Here is a 20,589-nt window from a genome sequence, read left to right on the forward strand (position 1 = left end):
TTCAAAAAGACAGTCAATGCCTGATGTAACAATGAACAGGGAAGCTACTGCTGATGAGAAAGCAAGCGGCAGATTTTTCATTTATTTGAGATTGTCACCTGTACCCAAGTCTGTGAAATGTGTATAATGTTGCCACACTGCGGGACCATCCTGAATTACAAAATAAATGAGTAAGGTAGTGAAGGAATTGATATTAAACTGATATTACTGAGGCTGGCACAGCTTCAAAAGTTCAACCATCCCTCTCTGTAGCCTTCATATCCTCTGCTCGTCCAGTTGCCACCATTCAACATCGTCCTCGGGCTCCTGGTAATGTGCTCTTTCTCTGCCGCTTCCACCACCATCGTTACCGGGGGTCCCACACGTCCTCCAACGCCCAGCATTGACAGACGGGATCCTGGCTCTAAGCTGACCGACAGCCACCCGAGCTGGAGCAGGGATGGAGATACACGGGGCCCCAGTCTCCCGCAGGAGGCGGCTCCAGGACAACAACAAAAAAAATATAGCGACCGAGCCAGAAAGGCAACGATGAAGTTGTACTGATACGGCGGGAGCCGCCACACAAGACCATGATCAGCTAAGCCCCGTGCCCAGGAGCTGGATGCTGCCTCCCACCATCTTGGAACACTGTGGATGAAAGAACCTAAAGGATCATCAATAACTTCACACCACAAACTTGAAAAGAGAGACAATTATATATATACACAAGAATTCAACTCCAGGACTCTTCAGCAGCAGAACTTCAAAGAACAACACTGCACAAGGATCGAATCCTGGACATCCAGAGACAGATGCTGTTGGCTGGAAATATCGCTAAATCCCACTATTAATCAGTAAATAGCCATGCCAGGTTGTGAGACTTCACTTGTTTACTTGAAGGCTTAAATAACTGTTTCAGCGTCTGCTTGTGTCTGCGATTTCTTAATGAGCAGCCGAATTAGAGGTAACTTGTGGTAAATTACCACAAGGAGAGTCGCACACGGGGTAAGAAGGTCAGTCACACCATAGTGAGGGTGGTGGGCTGGGGGGAGATGAGAATTGGATGATGGAGGGAGCTGAGAGTCAGGCCTTGATGGTGAGAAAGGAAAAAGACAATCAGGCAGCTGTGAGTCCAACTCACTTCTCTTTCTTTTCATTTTTACATTTGCATTTAGGTCCCTCCAGAAGCAAATAACTCTGTCACTCTCATTTCAACATGAATGTTTGTTTTGTTGTGGGTAGTGACGGGGGGTAGTAATTGAGCTGTTAATAATGTTTGGAGTGCAAGGCTCCATAGATTATTTTGTTGAGGTTAATGAGGATAGAGTAGGAGGGGGTAAGAGAGACAAAAATGTCGAGAGGGAAAGAGGGAAAGGGATAGAAAGCATGTGGGGGAGGTGGAGAAAGAGAGAAAGAGAGAGAGGGAGAGAGACAGAGAAAGGGAGAGCGAGAGAGAGTGAGTGTGTGTTTGGGGGAGCAGGCTGAGAGAGGAGGAAATCTCAAGCTGAAAATCAACTCACTTCCAAAATTCACTTCCACGTGGGCCAGCTCAGACAGTGCCCGCCAGAGCTGACCCAGAGAGAGCACTCATTACAACTAACACTTTAGCTCGAGCCAGTCCTCACCTCCTGCCCTCAAATCGTGAATTCAGCTTGATTTTCTCTCTCTCTAGCTCTGCTTCTTAACCAAAAAGGAAAATTTTAAAAACTGGCTGAGTGACACTTTCAGAATTACTTATTTAAATTATCAATGTATGGCTTATAATAAAAAGCCTGTGGTTGCAGTTGTAGCCCCCATATCTTTCTGAAATTTATTCACCACCTCCTGAGAAACAGAAAGATTGAACTGTGCGGCCTGCACCATCCCAATGGGGAAGACGTGGCCAGCCCTCCTCTAGTTTATTATTGCAGTGACATTATCACCACCTTCAGACCCACCCTCAGGCAGCTTGCTGTTCTGTTCCCTCACCTCTGCGTACTGTTTCTGGTGAAGCATCTTCCATTTCTCCCAGCCTTCAGTCAGCAATGGGTCAAACAACAATGGTGAGGCACTGATAGTCACAGCCACGATCTGCAAAGTCCCCAGAAACAGCAGGAACATCATCATAGCTTTTCTGGAGAAAAATAAAACCAAGAAAACACGTCAGATGTCTTCTTTTGATCATTACAGGTCCTTCATTCCATGTACTGCATTAGAAGCTGTTAGGAAACTATTATAAAAGTTGGTTATTGGATGATAACTGCAGCATTAGAATTAGGAAGTCTTGCTAGAATTGTACAGGACTTTGGTGAGACCATAACTGTAGTACTGTGCACAGTTTGATGGTCTTGAAATGGCTCAGAACTGATGGACTTTCTTTAAGATTTTTTAAAAACCTTATTCTTAAATTATTCAAAATGGCACCATTTCATAGGGACAAATGAAAGCTTTTCATTATATCTTACTGTAAACTACACATGACAATAAAATCAAAGTCAGTGTGGTGTTGCATTGGGAGAAATACACCAAAGGTTCACTGTATCGGTTCTTGGCAGAGAGAGCTCGGAGTTTAGACAGATAGAGCGATGCTACTGGAATATGCAAGGGTTTAGAATGGTAGAAACAGTTTCAACTTGGGTATCTAGATCAAGGGGCAAGATCTCACGAAAAAAGGAACAACTTTTCAGGACTAATTTGAGGAGAAATTTCTTTGCTCAATGGATTGTGAATATTTTGAATGCTCTGGCCTAGAGGGTGGGCGATGGCCAAAAACCGAGAACATTCAAGGCTTCTGGTGTCACGGGGAAACGTAGGTACGGGAGCCGGTGGAATAATGAATTTGAGGTCAAAGATCAATCATGATTAAATTGATGGGGTGTTGCCTCTGTTTGTATGGAAACAGTTCCCCTGGCGGGGGTTCACTATCCTGCAGTCACCCTCTGGTGTGCCATTCCTCTCCAATGGAGCGATCTGACAGAGGCAGGTTTGAACTTCCTCCCAGTGCCCCAGGTGGGGTGGATAATATGCTACAAATAGTCACTGCACAAACAATAGCCAATCAGGGAGCAATCAAGCGATTTCTTTGCCTCCATTTTATTCCTCAGTTCTTAGGGCACCAAAGGAATGCTATCCGAGTGTTGGGCACTGCTAAAATCAAACAAGATTCAGACAACTAAAGCCCATCAACCCAGTCCTTTTTGCTCTAAAGGTCACGGTCCACTGCTTTGTCCTTACCATTACAGAGTTGTAATGAGCTGTCAATGTTAATTGGTTCAGTGGATAAATCTAATGGCGTTATTGCAATCAACCACCAGGCAAGGTTCCCCAGTTTGTTACAGTTCCAGATGGAATCGCTGAAATGGTCAAGGTCACAGGAGAAGAGGCCAATTAGTCTCCTCTTAGTCATTTAACAACTCCTCAGGTCAGTTACAACAAGGTTCATTTAGAAAAGATCCCTTCCCTTGTGGATACCTTCTCCAGACCCAAATCAACAGGTTTTAAAAGGAGACAAGTTAACCAGGCTTTCTTAACTTAACAAGCAATTTTACAAATTACCATAAGTTAAAAGAAGAGAGAAACTTATGGGGAGGGTTTCTCAGAGTTAGTCAGAACCATGAAGAATTTTGATAAAGTCAATAAGAAGAAACTGCTTTCAATGATAAAACAGAGGGGATACAGTTCTTGAGATGACAAAACAACCAGAAGTAGCAAACAGAAACTTTCCTTTTACACAGAAAGTAAGCAAAGACCAAAGAACAATACAGCACAAGAACAGGCCCTTCAGCTCTCCAAGCCTGCGCTGACACATTTTGCCCTTCCATACCAAAATCATTTTCACATACAGGATCAGTATCCCTTGATTCCCTTCCTATTCACAGTTTCATCCAGGTGCTTCTACTGTCTTTGCTTCCACTACCTCCTCAGGCAGTGTGTTCCAGGCACTCACCACCGTTTACCTTGTGTATCACTTTGAAACATTGGTCCTCCACCACATCTTGAACCTATGTCCCCTTCACCGGATGAAAGAGCAGCACTCCAAAGTTTGTGATTTCAAATAAACCTGCTGGACAATAACCTCGTGTTGTGTGGCTTCTGACTTTGCCCACTCCAGACCGACACCAGCACCTCCATGTTATACTGTGTCCCCTCGTCACTGACCCCTCCATCCTGGGAAAAAGCCTCATACTTTCCATCAAAGTCATCATTATCTGGAAATATGCTAATTCAACAGTGTAAGTAGATATAATACAAACTTCCAAAAGGGAATTAGATAAATTCTAGAAAAGGTAGGGAATAAATGCTAGGCTCTGGGAGAAGAGCAGGTTAAGTGTTTAATTGTTAGCTGGCTGGTGGGGGAACAATGGACTCAGTGGGTTCTTTGGGAGTTCTGACATTTTGTGGATTCTCTGTATTTGCATGAAATCCTCCTGAACTCCAGTGTTATGCTCTGTGTGATACTGTGTATTTGCTGTTCAAATTACTGCAAATCAATCTCAAGAGGCAAATAACACGTGAAGCTGGATGAACACGGCAGGCCAGACAGCATCAGAGGAGCAGGAAAGTTTGACGTTTCGGGTCATTTTCTGAAGAAGGGTCTTGACCCGAAAGGTCAAACTTTCCTGCTCCTCTGATGCTGCTTGGCCTGCTGTGTTCATCCAGCTTCACACCTTGTTATCTCAGATTCTCCAGCATCGGCAGTTCCTACTATCTCTGTAACAACCTCAAGATGCAGCCTGCTTTACCACCATCATTAAAGGAGTAAAGTCTTCATCAAAATGTATGCAACAAATAATCTTTTCCAAAAGGTATACCCCTTTAAATAAAGAAGCATACTTAGCACAAACACTTGATGTAGCCAAGTTGAATTATCTCTGATTGAAAACACATTTCCTTAAAGAGACAGAAAGTAGTTTGAGTTTCTCCTCTGTCAGCACCAAGTTTAACCTCCTGACCTTTTGTACTTGTAAGCTATTTTTTCTGCTTAGCTCTTGTTTTGTATTCCCAGATTTTAAACTACAGATTTCAAAATCGAGTCTCATTTCCATTTTCACAAAACTAAATGTTTCCAAATGACCATTTTTTTTTAAAAGAAAGCTCGTGCTTGGAAATGTGTAATCATTCCTGCGGAAGTTTCAAACAACCGTCAGTTCATCAGAAACACTAAACTAGGGCTACGCACCGTCTGCCAACAGCGATTAGTAAGTTTTACACGGTGTCTCTGTTAGCTCAGGTCAGCAGCACTGAGACACGCTCTTCAGCCAGGCCGAGCAGAAACCAGCATTAATTAATTCTCTCACAGACTTCAAGAGCTGCCACTGTATTTCCTGACCATCCTCAGGCACTGACCAATGAGAGCAATGGTCAGAAAGTTGGGTAAATTGGTTGAGAGGGCTCTCATTGATGGGAGCAGAGAGTCCCATTTTTGAACCATGTGTGGAATAGAGACGAGGTTCCCCCTAGTGAACAGTGGGTGGTGTCTGCATTGAAAACGTAAACAGCAACAATTCCTGACAAGGTAGTCAGACTGATCACCTGGCAACACCAGCTCACCACTTGCTCCTCCATCTTGGACACCAACTGTCAGCATCTCAGGCAACCCATCACCCCCCGCAACCGCCATGCCGCACCATCTCCCCCTCCCCTCACCCCGTCCATGGGCCTTGACATTTGGTATGTGCCATCTCTGTGCCAGAGACACGATATACTACAGGAGGTGGGATTCTCGACAGTAACCCTCCCAATGACCTCAACGAGTGTGATGATTGGTTCTACTAAACTGCACAGGAGCCCCTGGGTTACCAGGCTGAACCTGCGACTCACTCTGCTAAGCAAGATTGGCATCGCCTCCTCAACTCGTACGGCTCATAAATATGCAAGGAAATAGAAAATGCTACCACCACACCCAGAGTGGGTGAAATCCATGTTTGTTTTCTGTCTGAGTACGCAGGCCTCTCACTGTGAGCAACAGAAGAAGGCCCTTCAAGGGGCAACGTATTAATCAGGCACTTCCACAGTACGGGACAAAGAGATTCTTAATCGTAGGGCCCAGCACGTGATATTTAGTGTCCAGCCGAGTAACCATAAATCCTGGTCACCTGCGTTCTTCAACATTTCATTGGTCATTACAGATTGAAGCTGAAGTAATCACAGACACTTTTACAATGGTGGATGCAATTCTCCGAGGTTGCTCAAGGGCAGAGAACCGATTCCCTCTCACCCTGCACTGTAACATTTCACATGTTCCTATTTGCAATGATGCCTTTCTTCATCTTTCAGTGATGTTAGGGTTAGGGGAGTAGATCTCAGTCTCCACAGAGCATTACCAGTCAGTGTCCTACTGTCTCATCACAACATGACTGCTCTGCATTGACTGGGGTAAGGCCCCTTCGTCAAGCATTCCATGGCCTTCCTTGTCAGAGGATCCCTCTAAATGGAGCAGTGTGCCACACCACCACTTTGTGTGTGATGCAAATGCTGATTGCTCACATACCTTGTTCTGCTTCTGGTATTCCCCACAGAGGTCCTTTGCAAGTGTGACCGAGTTATTCTCGCTGTCGCTGTGAGGCCATCAAGCCGCAGAGAACCAAAGATGCTCCAGTCATCCCATGGCAAGCTGTAACTTCCAGCAGTGCTGAACAGCCTCCGCATAAAGTGATCACAGTTCAGGGTGTGCAGGAAGTACAGGAGGTCCAGAGTCTACCTTCCTAAATGCCTGGGTTCTTCCAAATGGCTGGGTCACCAAAGGTTGAAGTAGTCCCAGGACTCAGTCACTGAACGATGCCAACTGCAGGAGCAGGACATTTGGAGTACTGAGTACAATTCTGCTACAGGAAAGGGCACAGAAAAGATTTGGAAGGATGTTACTGGGACTGGAGAGTTTGAGGTATAAAGAGGAGGCTGGGACTTTTCTCCCTGGAGGCTGAGGGCTGACTCTACAGAGGTAAAATCATGAGGGTCATAGACAAGTTGATTAGTCATGGGCTTTTCCCTAGGGTAGGGGAGTCCAAAACTATAGGAAATAGATTTAAAAGGGAAGAGGGGGAAGATGTAAAAGGAACTTGAGGGCGAAATGTTTTCACACATAGAATGAGCTACCAGAGAGAGTGGTAGAGGCTGGTACAATTACAACATTTAAAAGACATTTGACAAGTACATGGATTGGAAAGGCTCAGAGGGCCAGGGGACAAATTCAGCTTAGGAAGCCTAGTTGGCATGGATGGGTTGGGCCGAAGGGCCTGCTTCCATGCTGTATGACTCTATGAAGTGCTAGGTGACCATTGTATGGTCAACCTAGTGGTCAACAACTGCATTAAACATTTATGGGACTGGCTGCTTCCAAAAATCCACTGGATCTCTCAATCATCAACCCATAAATGCATCAGACTATTACTGATGCAATTTGGTTCCAGATCACATCACTTTATCTCATTTCCCCATGACAATGGTAGCGCTGCTGCTGGGCAGTAGACTTATAACTGATGCCTCCCACCAGTTACAGGGTGAGGTAGACCTACATTTACAGAGCCATATCATAACACAGATAGGTCCATCAATGGAAAAGGATTCCAATCCATCAGAGTAAAAATCAGCTGATTGTCAGTAGCACACCTGAGAAGTCAGTGCGATGCACCCTGGGAGCTGTCATGATGCCCATATCCTTAAGAACTCCCAAATTCCTGCCTTATTTCAACAGCTGGATGCTTTACATAAAATGGTTTCTACTAGACAGGGCTACCTTATGCAACCAGGACTGATGACTCTATGACACAAACCCCCGAGTGAGGCCAAGTATACAATACAAGCCAATCCATTTCTCAATCAGGGCTGTTGTCCAGCAGATGAAATGACTGCTGAGGGTGATGTTGCAATTATTGGATCAGTCTGGACAGGGGGACACTGTAGCACAGTCCAAACAGGATGCACTGGATAACCCTAGCCCAATGAGCTCAACGTATCTTTAACAGCAGGGCACATCAGGGAAGCAATGGCCTAGTGGTATTATTGCTGGACTATTAATCCAGAGACCCAGGTCATGTTCTGGGGAACCCAGGTTCAAATCCTGCCATGGCAGATGTGGAATTTGAATTCACTAAATATCTGGAATTAAGAATCTAATGATGACACTGAATCCATTGTCAATTGTCGGGAAAAGCCCATCTGGTTCACTAATGTCCTTTAGGGAAGGAAATTGCCATCCTTACCTGGTTTGGAGTACGTTTGACTCCAGGCCTACAGCAATGTGGTTGACTCTTAACTGCCCTCTGGGCAATTAGGGATGGGCAATAAATGCTGCCTAGCCAGGGATGGCCTCAACCTGTGAATGAATAAAGGAAAATAGAATGGGAATTTTATGGAGGTGGTTGGAGAGTGTTGGTCCGTGGTTGATCTCCAACGACATGTACCCCTGAATCCTGGCAGCACCAATGAGTGGGAGAATAGGATGTGTGAGAAGCCGTAAGAATGTTGTCTGTCAGTAACGAGGAGACATTGAGAAGATCGGCACAGAAAGTCTCCTCATCCTCACAGGCAGAAACCTCCACAAAAGTCAGCAAAATTGACACCACTCATTTCTGGTAACATTGAATCCCGCGTGCTGAGTGGGTGACAGGGCCAGGGGAGGTGGAATGGCAGTTACCAGAAAGTTGGGGCATCATTTTCTTCCAAAGCTGACGCCAAAAAAAACTGAAGAAGGGTCGAGGTCCGAAATGTCAGCTTTCCTGTTCCTCTGATGCTGCTTGGCCTGCTGTGTTCTTCCAGCTCCACACCTTTCAAAAAGTCAAATGTCAAACATTGAGCAGTTGCAGTCGCCTTCCCTGAATTGAAGGGTTGGAAGGTGAGGTTACTAGCTCTGGATGTGGTTCCCTAAAGGAGTGATCATGTGACACTTGATCACATGGCAGTTGATCATGGGATACCATTCATATGATGCTTAATCGTATGGTATTTGCTGACTACTTACATGTCACACAGTTTAGTTGAGTATCGTGGCTCTGTAACTGCAGGTTGTGAAAAAAAACCATGTCCATCATGAGTTCCATGTAAACTACATCGAAATCAAACAAAGTTTCTAGACTGTTTCACTGGTGGTAAATTAAATGCTATAATAATCGTAGCTAGTTTTGAGAAGATTTGTAGCTCAGGTTGAGGTTCTGGATGTGAGTTTGCTCGCTGAGCTGGAAGGTTCGTTTTCAGACATTTTGTCACCATACTAGGTAACATCATCAGTGAGCCTCTGGCGAAGCGCTGGTGTTATGTCCCGCTTTCTATTTATCTGGTTAGGTTTCCTTGGGTTGGTGATGTCATTTCCTACGTCGGTGATGTGGTGGTGATGGTGACATCATCAGCACAGGAAATGACATCACCAACCCAAGGAAACCTAACCAGATAAATAGAAAGCGGGACATAACACCAGTGCTTCATTGGAGGCTCACTGTTGATGTTACCTAGAATGGTGACAAAACATCTGGGAACAAACCGGCAAGCTCAGTGAACCAGCTTACATCTGGAACACAATAAAGACCCACTCTCTTGTGGACCAAGAGGAGGAGAGTGCTATCTTGGAGGTGAAAGGAGGACGTCGGGTTGGCTGTGCACCCTTGCAACCGGTGGATCTTAATGCTGGCTTCGGCCTAACGCTGGTTCAGGGGAGCAGCCAACCTGCAACGATGGCTGCGGCAAGTGCTCGTGCCCCAGGTCAGGGGGTTCGGAACACCATCTGTGTTTCCGTAAAGAAGGAGGATGAAGGTGCACCTGTGGACCGCACCTTCTTCGTGAAGAGGGTCCTGTTGGACTGTTGTGGGTTCGCTGCTGCGGACATTTACTGCCTGCAGGATTTCCCCGGAGGAGGTTTTTACGACGTGACCTTCAGGAGCGCCAAGCTTTGCGAGCGCTTCCTGGAGGTTTTCCAGGAGAAAGGAGGTGAGGGCCCCCTCTCTGTATCGACCGCTGTCCCGCTGTTTGTAATGCCAGCGCAGAGGAGCCGTATGGTGACTGTACATATGTACAACCCGCATGTGCCAGCAGTTGATGTCCTGACCTTCCTCGGAAGGTACGTGAAGGTGGAAGGGGACCTAACTGACATCATGGACCCCTTTGGCATCTGGACGAGTAAGAGGCAGGTCAAGGTGACGCTGAGGATGGGCGCGGACAGGAATGTCGTACACCCACCGTCCAGCTTCGCGATCAGTGGGAGCAAGGGCTACCTGGCCTATGCAGGGCAACCTAAAGTCTGCCATGCCTGTGAAAGGCCAGGTCACGTGGCGGCTGACTGCAAAGCCACCATCTGCAGGGAGGAGGGACACCTTGCAAAGGATTGCCCACAAGAGAAAAGCTGCAACCTTTGCAGGGAAGCGGGCCACCTCTATAGGGCATGCCCGCGGCGGGGGACCACCTACTCCCAGGTCGCCGGCAGGGGCAATGCGGGGCCAGCCCCCCCGGAGGAGAGGAAGGCAACAGGGCCCTGCAAGGACCCCACTAAAGTGCAGGAGGGCCAGGTCGTGCAGGAGGGCTCAGCCCCGCAGAATGGGCCCAAGGCCAGCAAAGCGCTCCTGCAGGCTCCGCTCCCCGCCGACAACCCGGAGTCGATGGGTCGCCTGTCGCTGCCTCCAGGGGAGTGGACGACGGTCCGGAAAGCGAGGAGGAAGGTGCGTCGGCGGGCCCAGGAACCACAACCATCAGGCAGGAAGAGGCAGCTACAGGGGGGCTATAAGAGCTCCTCTGACGGGGGGGATTCGGAGAGGGCCCGCCCGAAGCAGAAGTTAAAGATCTCAAGGGAGAAGGAAAGCAGCACCCCGCTTCCAGGTGACGGGAGGCGTCCTGAGGCTCCCTCCGACACCCAGTCACGTGCCGCTGGGGCACTGGAGGGCCCCCTGGAACTTCCAGGCGGGAAGGAGGAAACAGCACGTCCCCAGCCTGATCCGGAGCCGGACCCTCCTGCCTCCGCACCCCCGACGGGGGGATGCCGCCCGGAAGGCAGCACGGACGGTTTCCTGAGCCCGGAGAACATCCAGCAGTTAGCCCGAGCAATGGGCATGAAGGGACAGATAGAGGGGCTGGACCGTGGACTTGGGGAGGGTACTGCGGTCACTGCCCACAATGGGGGTATGAGTTGCGAGCATTAATGTGCGCAGTGTCAAGTCCACCGCAAGATGTGTGTCCACATTGGCCTACCCGACCACCGTCAAGGCGGACCTCCTGTTTCTGCAGGAGTGCGGGATAGCGCACCTCAGCAGGTACGGGAAATGGTCCGGCGCCTGGACCTGTGGGCCTTCAATCTGGTCGGGGGGTAACGACTGTCGCTCCTCGGGCCTGGCTATTCTGCTGCGGGGGCGCAATTTCACCATCTCTCAAGTTCAGGTGGTGGTGGGGGGGCGCCTCCTAGTGGCTGACGTCACCTACAGGAACGCTCCCCTGAGGCTGATCAACGTGTACGCCCCAGCGGTACGGAGTGAGCGGTTGGCCATCCTGCAGCAGCTTCCACCCCTGCTGGCTACATCCAGGCCGGTCATCCTAGGCGGAAACTTCAACTGCATCATCGATGCAGATGGAAGATCCGGCGTGGGGACAGCGGGTGGGGGGAGTCAACTGGACGTCACGTCCAGATTCCTGATGGGCACGGTGAAGGACGTCAAGCTGCTCGACGTCTTCAGTGCCCCTGCAGACGGAGTGCAGCGGAGGTACACCTGGTCGCGGCCAGACGGGTCTATTCGCTCAAGGATAGACTTCCTGTTTGTGTCACGATCAGGTCCACCGGCGTCGAGCCGGTGTTCTTCTCTGACCACTGCCTCCTGCTGGCTGACTGTCACTTACAGGACGACCAGCCAGCCGGCAAGGGGACTTTGGAGCTCAACACAACTCTGTTGACCCCAGAGAACGTCGAGGAGCTTAAGAGGGAGTACGCCGGTTGGAGAACAGTGAAACCCCTCTTTGAGTCTCCGGGCGACTGGTGGGAGACGGTGAAGGAGAACATCAAGAGGTTCTTTGTCCTCAAGGGTGTTCGGAAGGCGAGAGAGAGGCGGGGAAAGCTGTCGCGACTCCAGAAAAGGGTGCAGAACCTGCTCCTTCTGCAGTTGATGGGGGTCAATGTCACGGAGGACCTCCGTAAGGTGAGGGGCCAGCAAGCCTCGCTCTTCGCCGCGGAGGCCTCCAGCATAATCTTCCAGTCCAGGGTCCGCTCCGTGGAGCAGGACGAGACGTGCTCGCGTTTCTTCTTTCAGAAGGTGCACGAAGACTCTGTGCTTAGCCGGCTGAAGGAGGACGACGGCTCGGTGACGTCGTCTCGGCACGAGATTTTGAGGATCAGCAAATCCTTCTATGCCGGACTGTACAACACGAAGCCCACGGACAGCACGGCCTCCGAGTCGTTCCTGTCGTCTATCACGGAGGTCTTAGACGACGGCACGAGGGAGTGGCTGGACCGGCCGATATCCCTGGACGAGCTGACCAGAGCCCTCAAGTCCTTGGAGAGGAATAGGGCTCCCGGGAGCGACGGCTTACCGGTCGAGCTGTATTCCGCTCTGTGGGCCCTGGTCGGCCAGGACCTGCTGGAGGTGTACGATAGTGCGCTTCGGGCAGGGGAAAAGTGCAAGTCCATGAGGAAGGGCATCATCACCCTCATTTACAAGAGGAAGGGGGAGAGGGAAGAAATTAAGAATTGGCGTCCCATTTCACTATTGAACGTGGACTACAAAATCCTGGCCAAGGTCATAGCTAACCGGGTCAGGTCTGTCCTGGAGTCGGTGATTCACCCTGACGAAACCTGTGCTGTGCCAGGCAGGAAGATCGCTGAGAGCCTCGCGCTCATCAGGGATACGATCGCCTACGTACAGGACAGGCGGGTGGACACCTGCCTCGTCAGCCTGGACCAGGAGAAGGCCTTCGACAGGGTCTCTCATGCTTACATGAGGGACGTCCTCTCCAAATTGGGGTTCGGGGAGGGCATTCGCAATTGGATCCAGCTGCTCTACACCAACATCGATAGTGCAGTCTCGATCAACAGGTGGGAATCGGACAGTTTTCCCGTCAGATCTGGAGTCAGGCAGGGCTGCCCGCTCTCTCCTGCCTTGTTCGTGTGCTGTATGGAGTCCTTCGCCGCATCCATCAGGAAGGACGTGCGCCTGAAGGGCGTGACTATCGCAGGCAGCGGAGGCCTTCAGGTCAAGACCTCCCTGTACATGGACGATGTCGCCGTCTTCTGCACCGATCGTCGGTTGGTGAGTAGGCTGTTGGACATCTGCGGCCAGTTTGAACTGGCCTCAGGTGCCAAAGTCAATAGGGGTAAGAGCGAGGTCATGTTCTTCGGGAACTGGGACGACTGCTCCTTCATCCCCTTCACCATCAGGACAGACTACCTGAAGGTGCTGGGTATTTGGTTTGGTGGAGCTGGGGCGTGCACTAAGACTTGGGAGGAGCGTATCACCAAATTGAAGCAGCGGGTGGACGCTCCGGTCCCTCTCCATCGCGGGTAAGTACCTGGTTGTCAGGTGCGAGGGGCTTTCGGTACTGTTGTATGTGGCGCAGGCCTGGCCTATTCCCTGGGCCTGCGCCGCTGTGGTCACCCGGGCCAACTTCCACTTCATTTGGGGGTCGAGGATGGACCGGGTCCGCAGGGACACCATGTACAAAGACCTGGAAAATGGGGGAAAGGACGTACTGAGCATCACCCTCGCCCTGACGGCTACCTTTGTGTGCGGCTGCATCAAGCTGTGCGTAGATCCTCAGTACGCAAGCACCAAGTGTCACTACTTACTGAGGTTCTACATGTCCCCGGTGTTGCGAAGGATGGGCCTGGCCTCGTTGCTGCGGAACGCTCCGTGTAGTTGGACCATTCCGTACCACCTGTCCTTCGTGGAGAAATTTTTGAAAGGAAACACCTTTGACCACAAGGCCGTCAGGCAGTGGTCAGCATGTAGTATCCTCGAGACCCTTCGGGAAAAGGAGAGGGTGGATCCCGTCGTGTGGTTCCCCACGCAGACTGCCAAAGTCATTTGGCAGAATGCCTCATCGCCAGAGCTTTCAAACAAGCACAAGGACATTGCTTGGCTGGCGGTGAGAGGGGCTCTGCCAGTGAGATCCTTTATGCATGCCCGGAAACTCTGCACCACCGCACGCTGCCCTCGAGGCGGCTGCGGGGGGGACGAGATTGTCGATCACCTCCTCCTGGAGTGTGCGAATGCGCAGGAGGTCTGGAGGGGGATGCAGTGGTATTTGTCGAGGTTTGTCCCGAGCAGCTCTGTGACGTGGGACTCCGTGCTCTACGGGCTGTTTCCTGGGACGCACACCGAGACCAACATCAACTGCGCCTGGAGGACCATCAATGCGGTGAAAGACGCTCTTTGGTCTGTCCGCAACTTGCTGGTCTGCCAGCTGAAAGAACTGACCCTGACTGACTGAGTGTTGCAGACTGGCGCACTCCAAGGTCCAGGACTACGTGCTGAGGGACGCGTTAAAGCTTGGGGCAGCCGCTGCCAAGGCACAGTGGGGAAAGACCACGGTATGAAACCCCTCGTTCAGAATAGAAAAAAGGGCCCTATCTGGTAACTGGGCCCAGCTGGCGCCTTCCCCAACTGGTCAGGGGGCCAACTGGGACTGTGCGGGGTGACGACTGCCGGGGTATTTTCTTTGCTTGGTTTTTTTCCTTCTTTGTTTGTTTTTTTCCTTTAGTTGGTGTACGTACCCCCTGGGTAACCCGGAGCAGCTTGCATGATTGGGTAGGTGTATAAATGTTTTATTTTGTACATCTTATGAATGAAGTATGTTTTTTCAAATAAAAAAAAGTGACGAAACATCTGAAAACGAACCTTCCAGCTCAGCGAGCAAACTCACATCCAATAATCATAGCAATCTAGATGAGCGCAGGGGAAAGCTAAGTACTGCCTGTCTAATGCAGACAGGTCCAGAAGGATGAGGAGTAAAAGTTAGCCTTTGTCTGAGGGTGGGCATTCCGCCATCTTTACCTGGTCTGGCCTACATGTGACTCTAGTTCCTCAGCAGAATCTTGGCCTGCCCTCTGGACAGTGAGCGCTGGTTTAGCCAGCAATGCCTGAATAACCAAATTAAATAAATTCAAGGCGGGGGGAGAGATTTGCAGAGAAACACCCAGGGATGACAGGGAAGTCGATTCTACCAGTAACTGTTGGGAACTCACTGAAATTCCACTTATCAATGCGGATGGGGAAAGACGATTCCTCTTATGACCACAACTAATAACTCTCAGAGTCTAAATGTAATGGAGAAACAGAATGGTGCACCACCATCGAATTGTACTACCAGTGATTCTACAACACACTGACAGTCACCCTGAACCCTATTCCCTCTGCTCAAGACATAGACAGGAGCCCTGTTGATGCCATCTTGACATGGATTTAATGGTACAGAAGGAAGCCATTTAGTTCATCAAGTCTGAACCAGCTCCCCAAAGAGCTACCCAACTCATCCCATTCTCCGGCTGTATCTCTTTAACCCTCTAACTTCACCACTCTCAAATATACATCCTGCTCTCTTTTCAACCTCCTATGGAACCTGCCTCCACAACTCTCCCAGGCAGCGCAATCTAAGTCCTAACAACTGAGTGAAGAAGTTTCTCCTCATCTCACTCCTAGCCATCTTGTGATGATCTTGAAATTGGGACCCATACTTACTGACATACCAGCTAATGCAAACAGAATATCTTTCATCAGCCTGTCAAAGTTGTTCATAATTTTGAACACCTCACTAAGGTTACCTCGTAATCTTTTTTGTTCCAAGGAGAATAAGCCTTCTATAAATAAGGTGCCCAGAACTGATCACAATACTCCATGTGGTCAGCCCAATGATTTGTAGAAATCATTCCCCTGCTTTGATATACTATGCCTCCACTTATAAACCCAAGGATTCTATGAGCCTTCTTAACCACTGTTTCAACTCAGCAGGTCTTGGTTCGGTAAGTTCTCCAGTCTGGGTGATGGTGGATTGCCCAGTGCAAAAGACAAAGGGTTGTTAATCGTGGCAAAACAGAAAAGGATGTGAAATGGATGCGAATTCAAGTGTGACGGGAGAGAGCGGATCCTCTCTACAGAGAGCAAAGAGAAGCAAGATACAAATTCCAAGGTGGGGGGAGCTGTTCTCAAGGGATTGCACAGGAAAGTACCATGGGGTGGGGATAGTGAGGAAGTTTTAGGATTGATGGAGGAGTGAACCAGGGTGTCCTGGACGGAACAGTCCTCATGGAGGGGCAGGGAGGATGTGTTTATCCTGCTGGAGGTTGTAGAAATGGTGGAGGATGATACTTTGACTGTACAGCTTGTTGGGGTACAGCATGATGACAGGGAAACCCCATTGTTGTTCCAGAAAGGAAGAGGAGGGTTGACGGTAGAAGGGAGGAGACAGCTGAAGGCCCTGTCCATCTCAATGGGGGCATGGGGATGGGATTCCTTAGTACAGGAGGAAGTGTCAGTGGCAGCTCAGTTGAGGGTAGCATCACCTGAACAGATACAACAGAGACAGAGAAACTGGGAGAATGGAATCCTTGCAGGAAGCAGGGTGTGAGGGGGCGTAGTTGAGGCAACTGTGGGAGTCGATGGGTTTGTAATGGATTTTGGTGAACAGTCTATCCTTGGAAATGGAGACAGTGAAGTCAAGGAAGGGAAGAGTTAGAGATAGATGGTGAAGATGACAAGAGGAAAGGAAACTGGAAGCAAAACACATTAACTTTTCCAATTCCAGATGAGAGCAGGAAGCAGGACTAAAGAAATCATTAATGTACCAGAGAAAAACTTGGGGGGGTGTGGGCCCTGAGCCAGACTTGAACAAGGAGTGCTCCACTTACCCCACAAAGTGCCAGGCAGAGCTGTCAGCCAGGCAGGTACCTATAGCCCCAACTCTGATATGGATAAGATGAGCTGAAGGAGAAGCCAATCTAGGTGAAAAGGAGCTCAGCCAGGTGAAGGAGAATGGTGATGGATGGAGACTGTGGAAGCCTCTATTCAACTTCATAGAATTCCTACAGTGTGGAACAGGCCCTTTGGCCCAACAAGTCCACAGACCCATCCCCCTATAACGCACCTAAGCCACACATCCCTGAACACTACGGGCAATTTAGCATGGCCAATCCACCTAGCCTACATATGTTTGGGCTGTGGGAGGATCCTGGAGCATGCAGAGGACACCCACACAAACACGGGGAGAATGTGCGAACTCCACACAGACAGCTGCCTGAGGCTGGAATTGAACCCAGGCCCATGGTGCTTTGAGGCAGCAGTGCTAACCACTAAGCCAACGTGCTGCCCTTTAAGGAAGAAGAGGAGAGTCTTCTCTTAACTGGCTTCCCTTGACTCTTATCTGAGCTCATCACTGGTCGACAAAGCTACTTTCCTTTACCACACCAAGACAGATGAAAGCACTGTGGGTACACCCAGGCCACACTGATGCCAGCTGTCAAGGATGCAGCTCAGGATCAGCCCTTCTATGGCAATCAGACTTGGGCAATGCTCACACTCAATCTCCCTTATACCTGAACATCATTCTCCAATCTCCATTTCTCTCCCTGAGCCCCTGTTCTCCAGTCTCCCCCATTGTACAACACACTGCTGACACCATTCTGATTCCTGAACCATCCCCTGCCCCCAATCTCAGAGTCATGGCTCTCCCCTGACAGTTCACCCCACTGTGTCCCTGTTCCGCCAAATGGTTTCACTAGGCAGGAGTCAGTGACGTTGTGGTGCTGAGTGAGGGACACCGCAGAGGGGAATTTAAAGCCCTAATATCTGGGCTGCTGGAGGCTGCACTTACATAAGCCTCTAACAGTTAGGAGCAGGAGTAGGCCATTCAGCCCCTCGAACCTGCTCCACCATTTAATATAATCATGGCTGACCTCATCGCGGCCTCAACTCCACTCCCCTGCCCACTCTCCATACTCCTTCAAACCATAACTAATTAAAAATCGATCTATTTACTCGATGTCCCAGCATCCACCACACTTTGCAGCAGTGAGTTTCAGATTCACAAACTTTTGAGAGAAGTCATTTCTCCTCATTTCTACTTTATATCTGCTACTGTTTATCTTAAAACTATGAATTGCCCCAAATAAGGAAACATCCTCTCTATGTCTACTTTGTCAAATCCCTTTAGAAGCTTGAATACCTCAATTAGATCTCCTCTCATTCTTCTAAATTTGAGACTATATGCCCAAATTGCTCAGTCTCTCTTCATAAGACATTTCTGGAATCAATCTACTGAATCTCTTCTGAACTGCCTCCAATGAAACCACATCCCTCCTCATGTAAGGGGACCAAAATTGTACACAATAAGCCTTGTGCTGTCTCACTGATTTTATACAGTTGCAGCAACATTTGTCTACTTTTGTACTCTATTCCTCTTCTAATAAAAACCAAAATTCCATTTGCCTTCCTTATCACCTGCTGTACCTGCATATTAGTTTTCTGTGGTTCATGCACAAGGAAACCCGGAGCTCTCTGCACCCAATTACACAGAAGTTTTTCTCCACTTTGATCATAAGTTGCCTTTCTATTCCCCTGACTAAAATGGATAACCTCACACTTACCCATGTTAAACGTCATCTGCCAAATTTTGTCCCATTGAACAGCATCCATTTGAAAAACTTTTTTTTTTCAACTTTCCCACCTATTTTACCGTCAACTACAAGCTTGGCTTTTGTAATTTCTACCTCTGCCTCCAAGTCATTAATCAGGTTGTAAACAGTTGTGGCCTAAGGACTGAGCCCCACTAGTTACATCTTGGCAACTGGGAGGGAAATTAACAGGGTCATAGAAGATCACAGATTAGAGAATCCCTACAGTATGGAAACAGGCCCTTCGGCCCAACAAGTCCACGCCACCCCTCAGAGCACCCCTCCCAGACCCATCCCCCTATAACCCACCTAACCTACACATCCCTGAACACTGTTGGTAATTTAGCATGGCCAATCCACCTAACCTACACATCTTTGGACTGTGGGAGGAAACCAGAGCACCCGTTCGAAGCCCACGCAGATACAGCGAGAAATGTGCAAACTCTACACAGACAGTCGCCTGAGGGTGGAATTGAACCCAGGTGACTCGCACCAGAATTCCTAGACTGTAGGGAAGCACGGTAGGTCAGTGGTTAGTGCTGAAACCTCACAGCATTGGGAACCTGGGTTTGATTCCACCCTCAGTGACTATTTGGAGTTTGCACATTCTCCACATGTCTGCATGGGTTTCCTCCAGGTGCTCTGGTTTCTCCCCACAGTGCAAAGATGTGCAGGCGAGGTGAATTGGCCATGCTAAATTACCCCACAGTGGCCAAGGATTATGCAGGCTAAGTGGATTAGACATTGAAAATGCAGGGTCACAGGGAGAGGCTGGAATGCTCCTTCAAAGGGTTAGTGTGGACTCGATGGGCTGACTGGCCTGCTTCCACACTAGAGATTCTACAATGAGTACAAAAATCAAGTGTAACTCACCAGTGGGCAGAGGAAGTGCTGCACTATCAGAGCTGCTACCTTTCAGATGAGATGTTAAACAAATACCCCATCAGATAGATGCCAAGAAGGAAAAGAAAGGAATTTTCTCCTGACTGAAACATTATCCCTCAAACAACATCACGAGAACATAGTTCTGAAGATGAGTCACTGGGCCCAAAACACTAACTCTGACTTCTCATCACAGATGCTACCACAACTGCCAAGATGTTCCAGCAATTTCTGTTTTTGTTTCACAATAATATAGCCACTTATTGTACAGTCCTCTCTACATCAGGAAGACAAAACGCAGATTGGGTCTCTGTTTTGCAAAACACCTCTGCTCTACCCATAAAGCTGATCGTTAAGCCTCCAGCCTGCCACAGTATTACCAGGTCAACACTGCTCTCAGTCGCCTGCTGCAGTGCTCCAGTGAGACTCGACACAAGCTGCAGGACCAACACCTCATCTTCGCCCTTCAGGACAGGGGCGGCACGGTGGCTCAGTGGTTAGCACTGCAGCCTCACAGCACCAGGGACCTGGGTTCGATTCTACCCTTGGGTGACTGACTGTGTGGAGTTTGCACATTCTCCCAGTGTATGCGTGGGTTTCCTCCTACAGTCCAAAGATGCACAGGTTAGGTGTTAAATTGCCCATATGGGGTCCAGGGATGTGCAGGCTAGGTGGGTTAATCGTAGGAAATGCACGCATATAAGGTAGGGGCAATGTTTGGGTGGGATGCTCTCCAGAGGGTTTGTGTGGGCTTGATGGGCTGAATGGCCAGTTTTCACACTGTAGGGATCCTATGATTCAGGGCTCAACATTGAATTTGACAATTTCAGGGCAGGCACACTATCCTCCAGTGTTGTTACCCACCCCAAACCCCAGACCCTGCGCAGTATGAGTTGCACTGCCATCCCATTTTCAATGATTCACACTTCCCGTCATTACTTCTTCCCCGGCTCACTGTCAACCAGCCCTTTGGCTGCTCTCTCTGGGCATCATCTCCTTTCCCATTCTCCCCCAAATCCACCCCATCATCAGCAGAAATCCCACCATTTCCTAGCTCTTCCAGTACTGATCAAGGGTCTTGAAAAATTAACTCTGTTTTTCTCTCCACAGATGCTGCCAGTCCTGCTGAGTTTCTCCAGCAATTTCTGCTTTTGTCTTGCCTGTTGGCACATATCTGCTTGTGG

General features: G+C 49.2%; 1 protein-coding gene across 2 annotated transcripts in view; it reads right to left on the bottom strand.

The window, feature by feature from the left end:
* LOC125465738 (procathepsin L-like) overlaps nt 1-20,589 on the bottom strand; it is a 46,142-nt gene that overhangs the window by 24,998 nt on the left and 555 nt on the right. For both annotated transcript variants that reach the window (XM_048559516.1, XM_048559515.1), the window contains exon 2: nt 1,948-2,092. In XM_048559516.1, coding sequence (XP_048415473.1) covers nt 1,948-2,085 — 138 coding nt within the window. In that variant the 5' untranslated portion in view covers nt 2,086-2,092. The remainder of the gene's footprint in view (nt 1-1,947; nt 2,093-20,589) is intronic.

Source organism: Stegostoma tigrinum, chromosome 30 (genome assembly GCF_030684315.1).
Source record: "Stegostoma tigrinum isolate sSteTig4 chromosome 30, sSteTig4.hap1, whole genome shotgun sequence".
In the NCBI taxonomy this organism is placed as follows: Eukaryota; Metazoa; Chordata; class Chondrichthyes; order Orectolobiformes; family Stegostomatidae; genus Stegostoma; species Stegostoma tigrinum.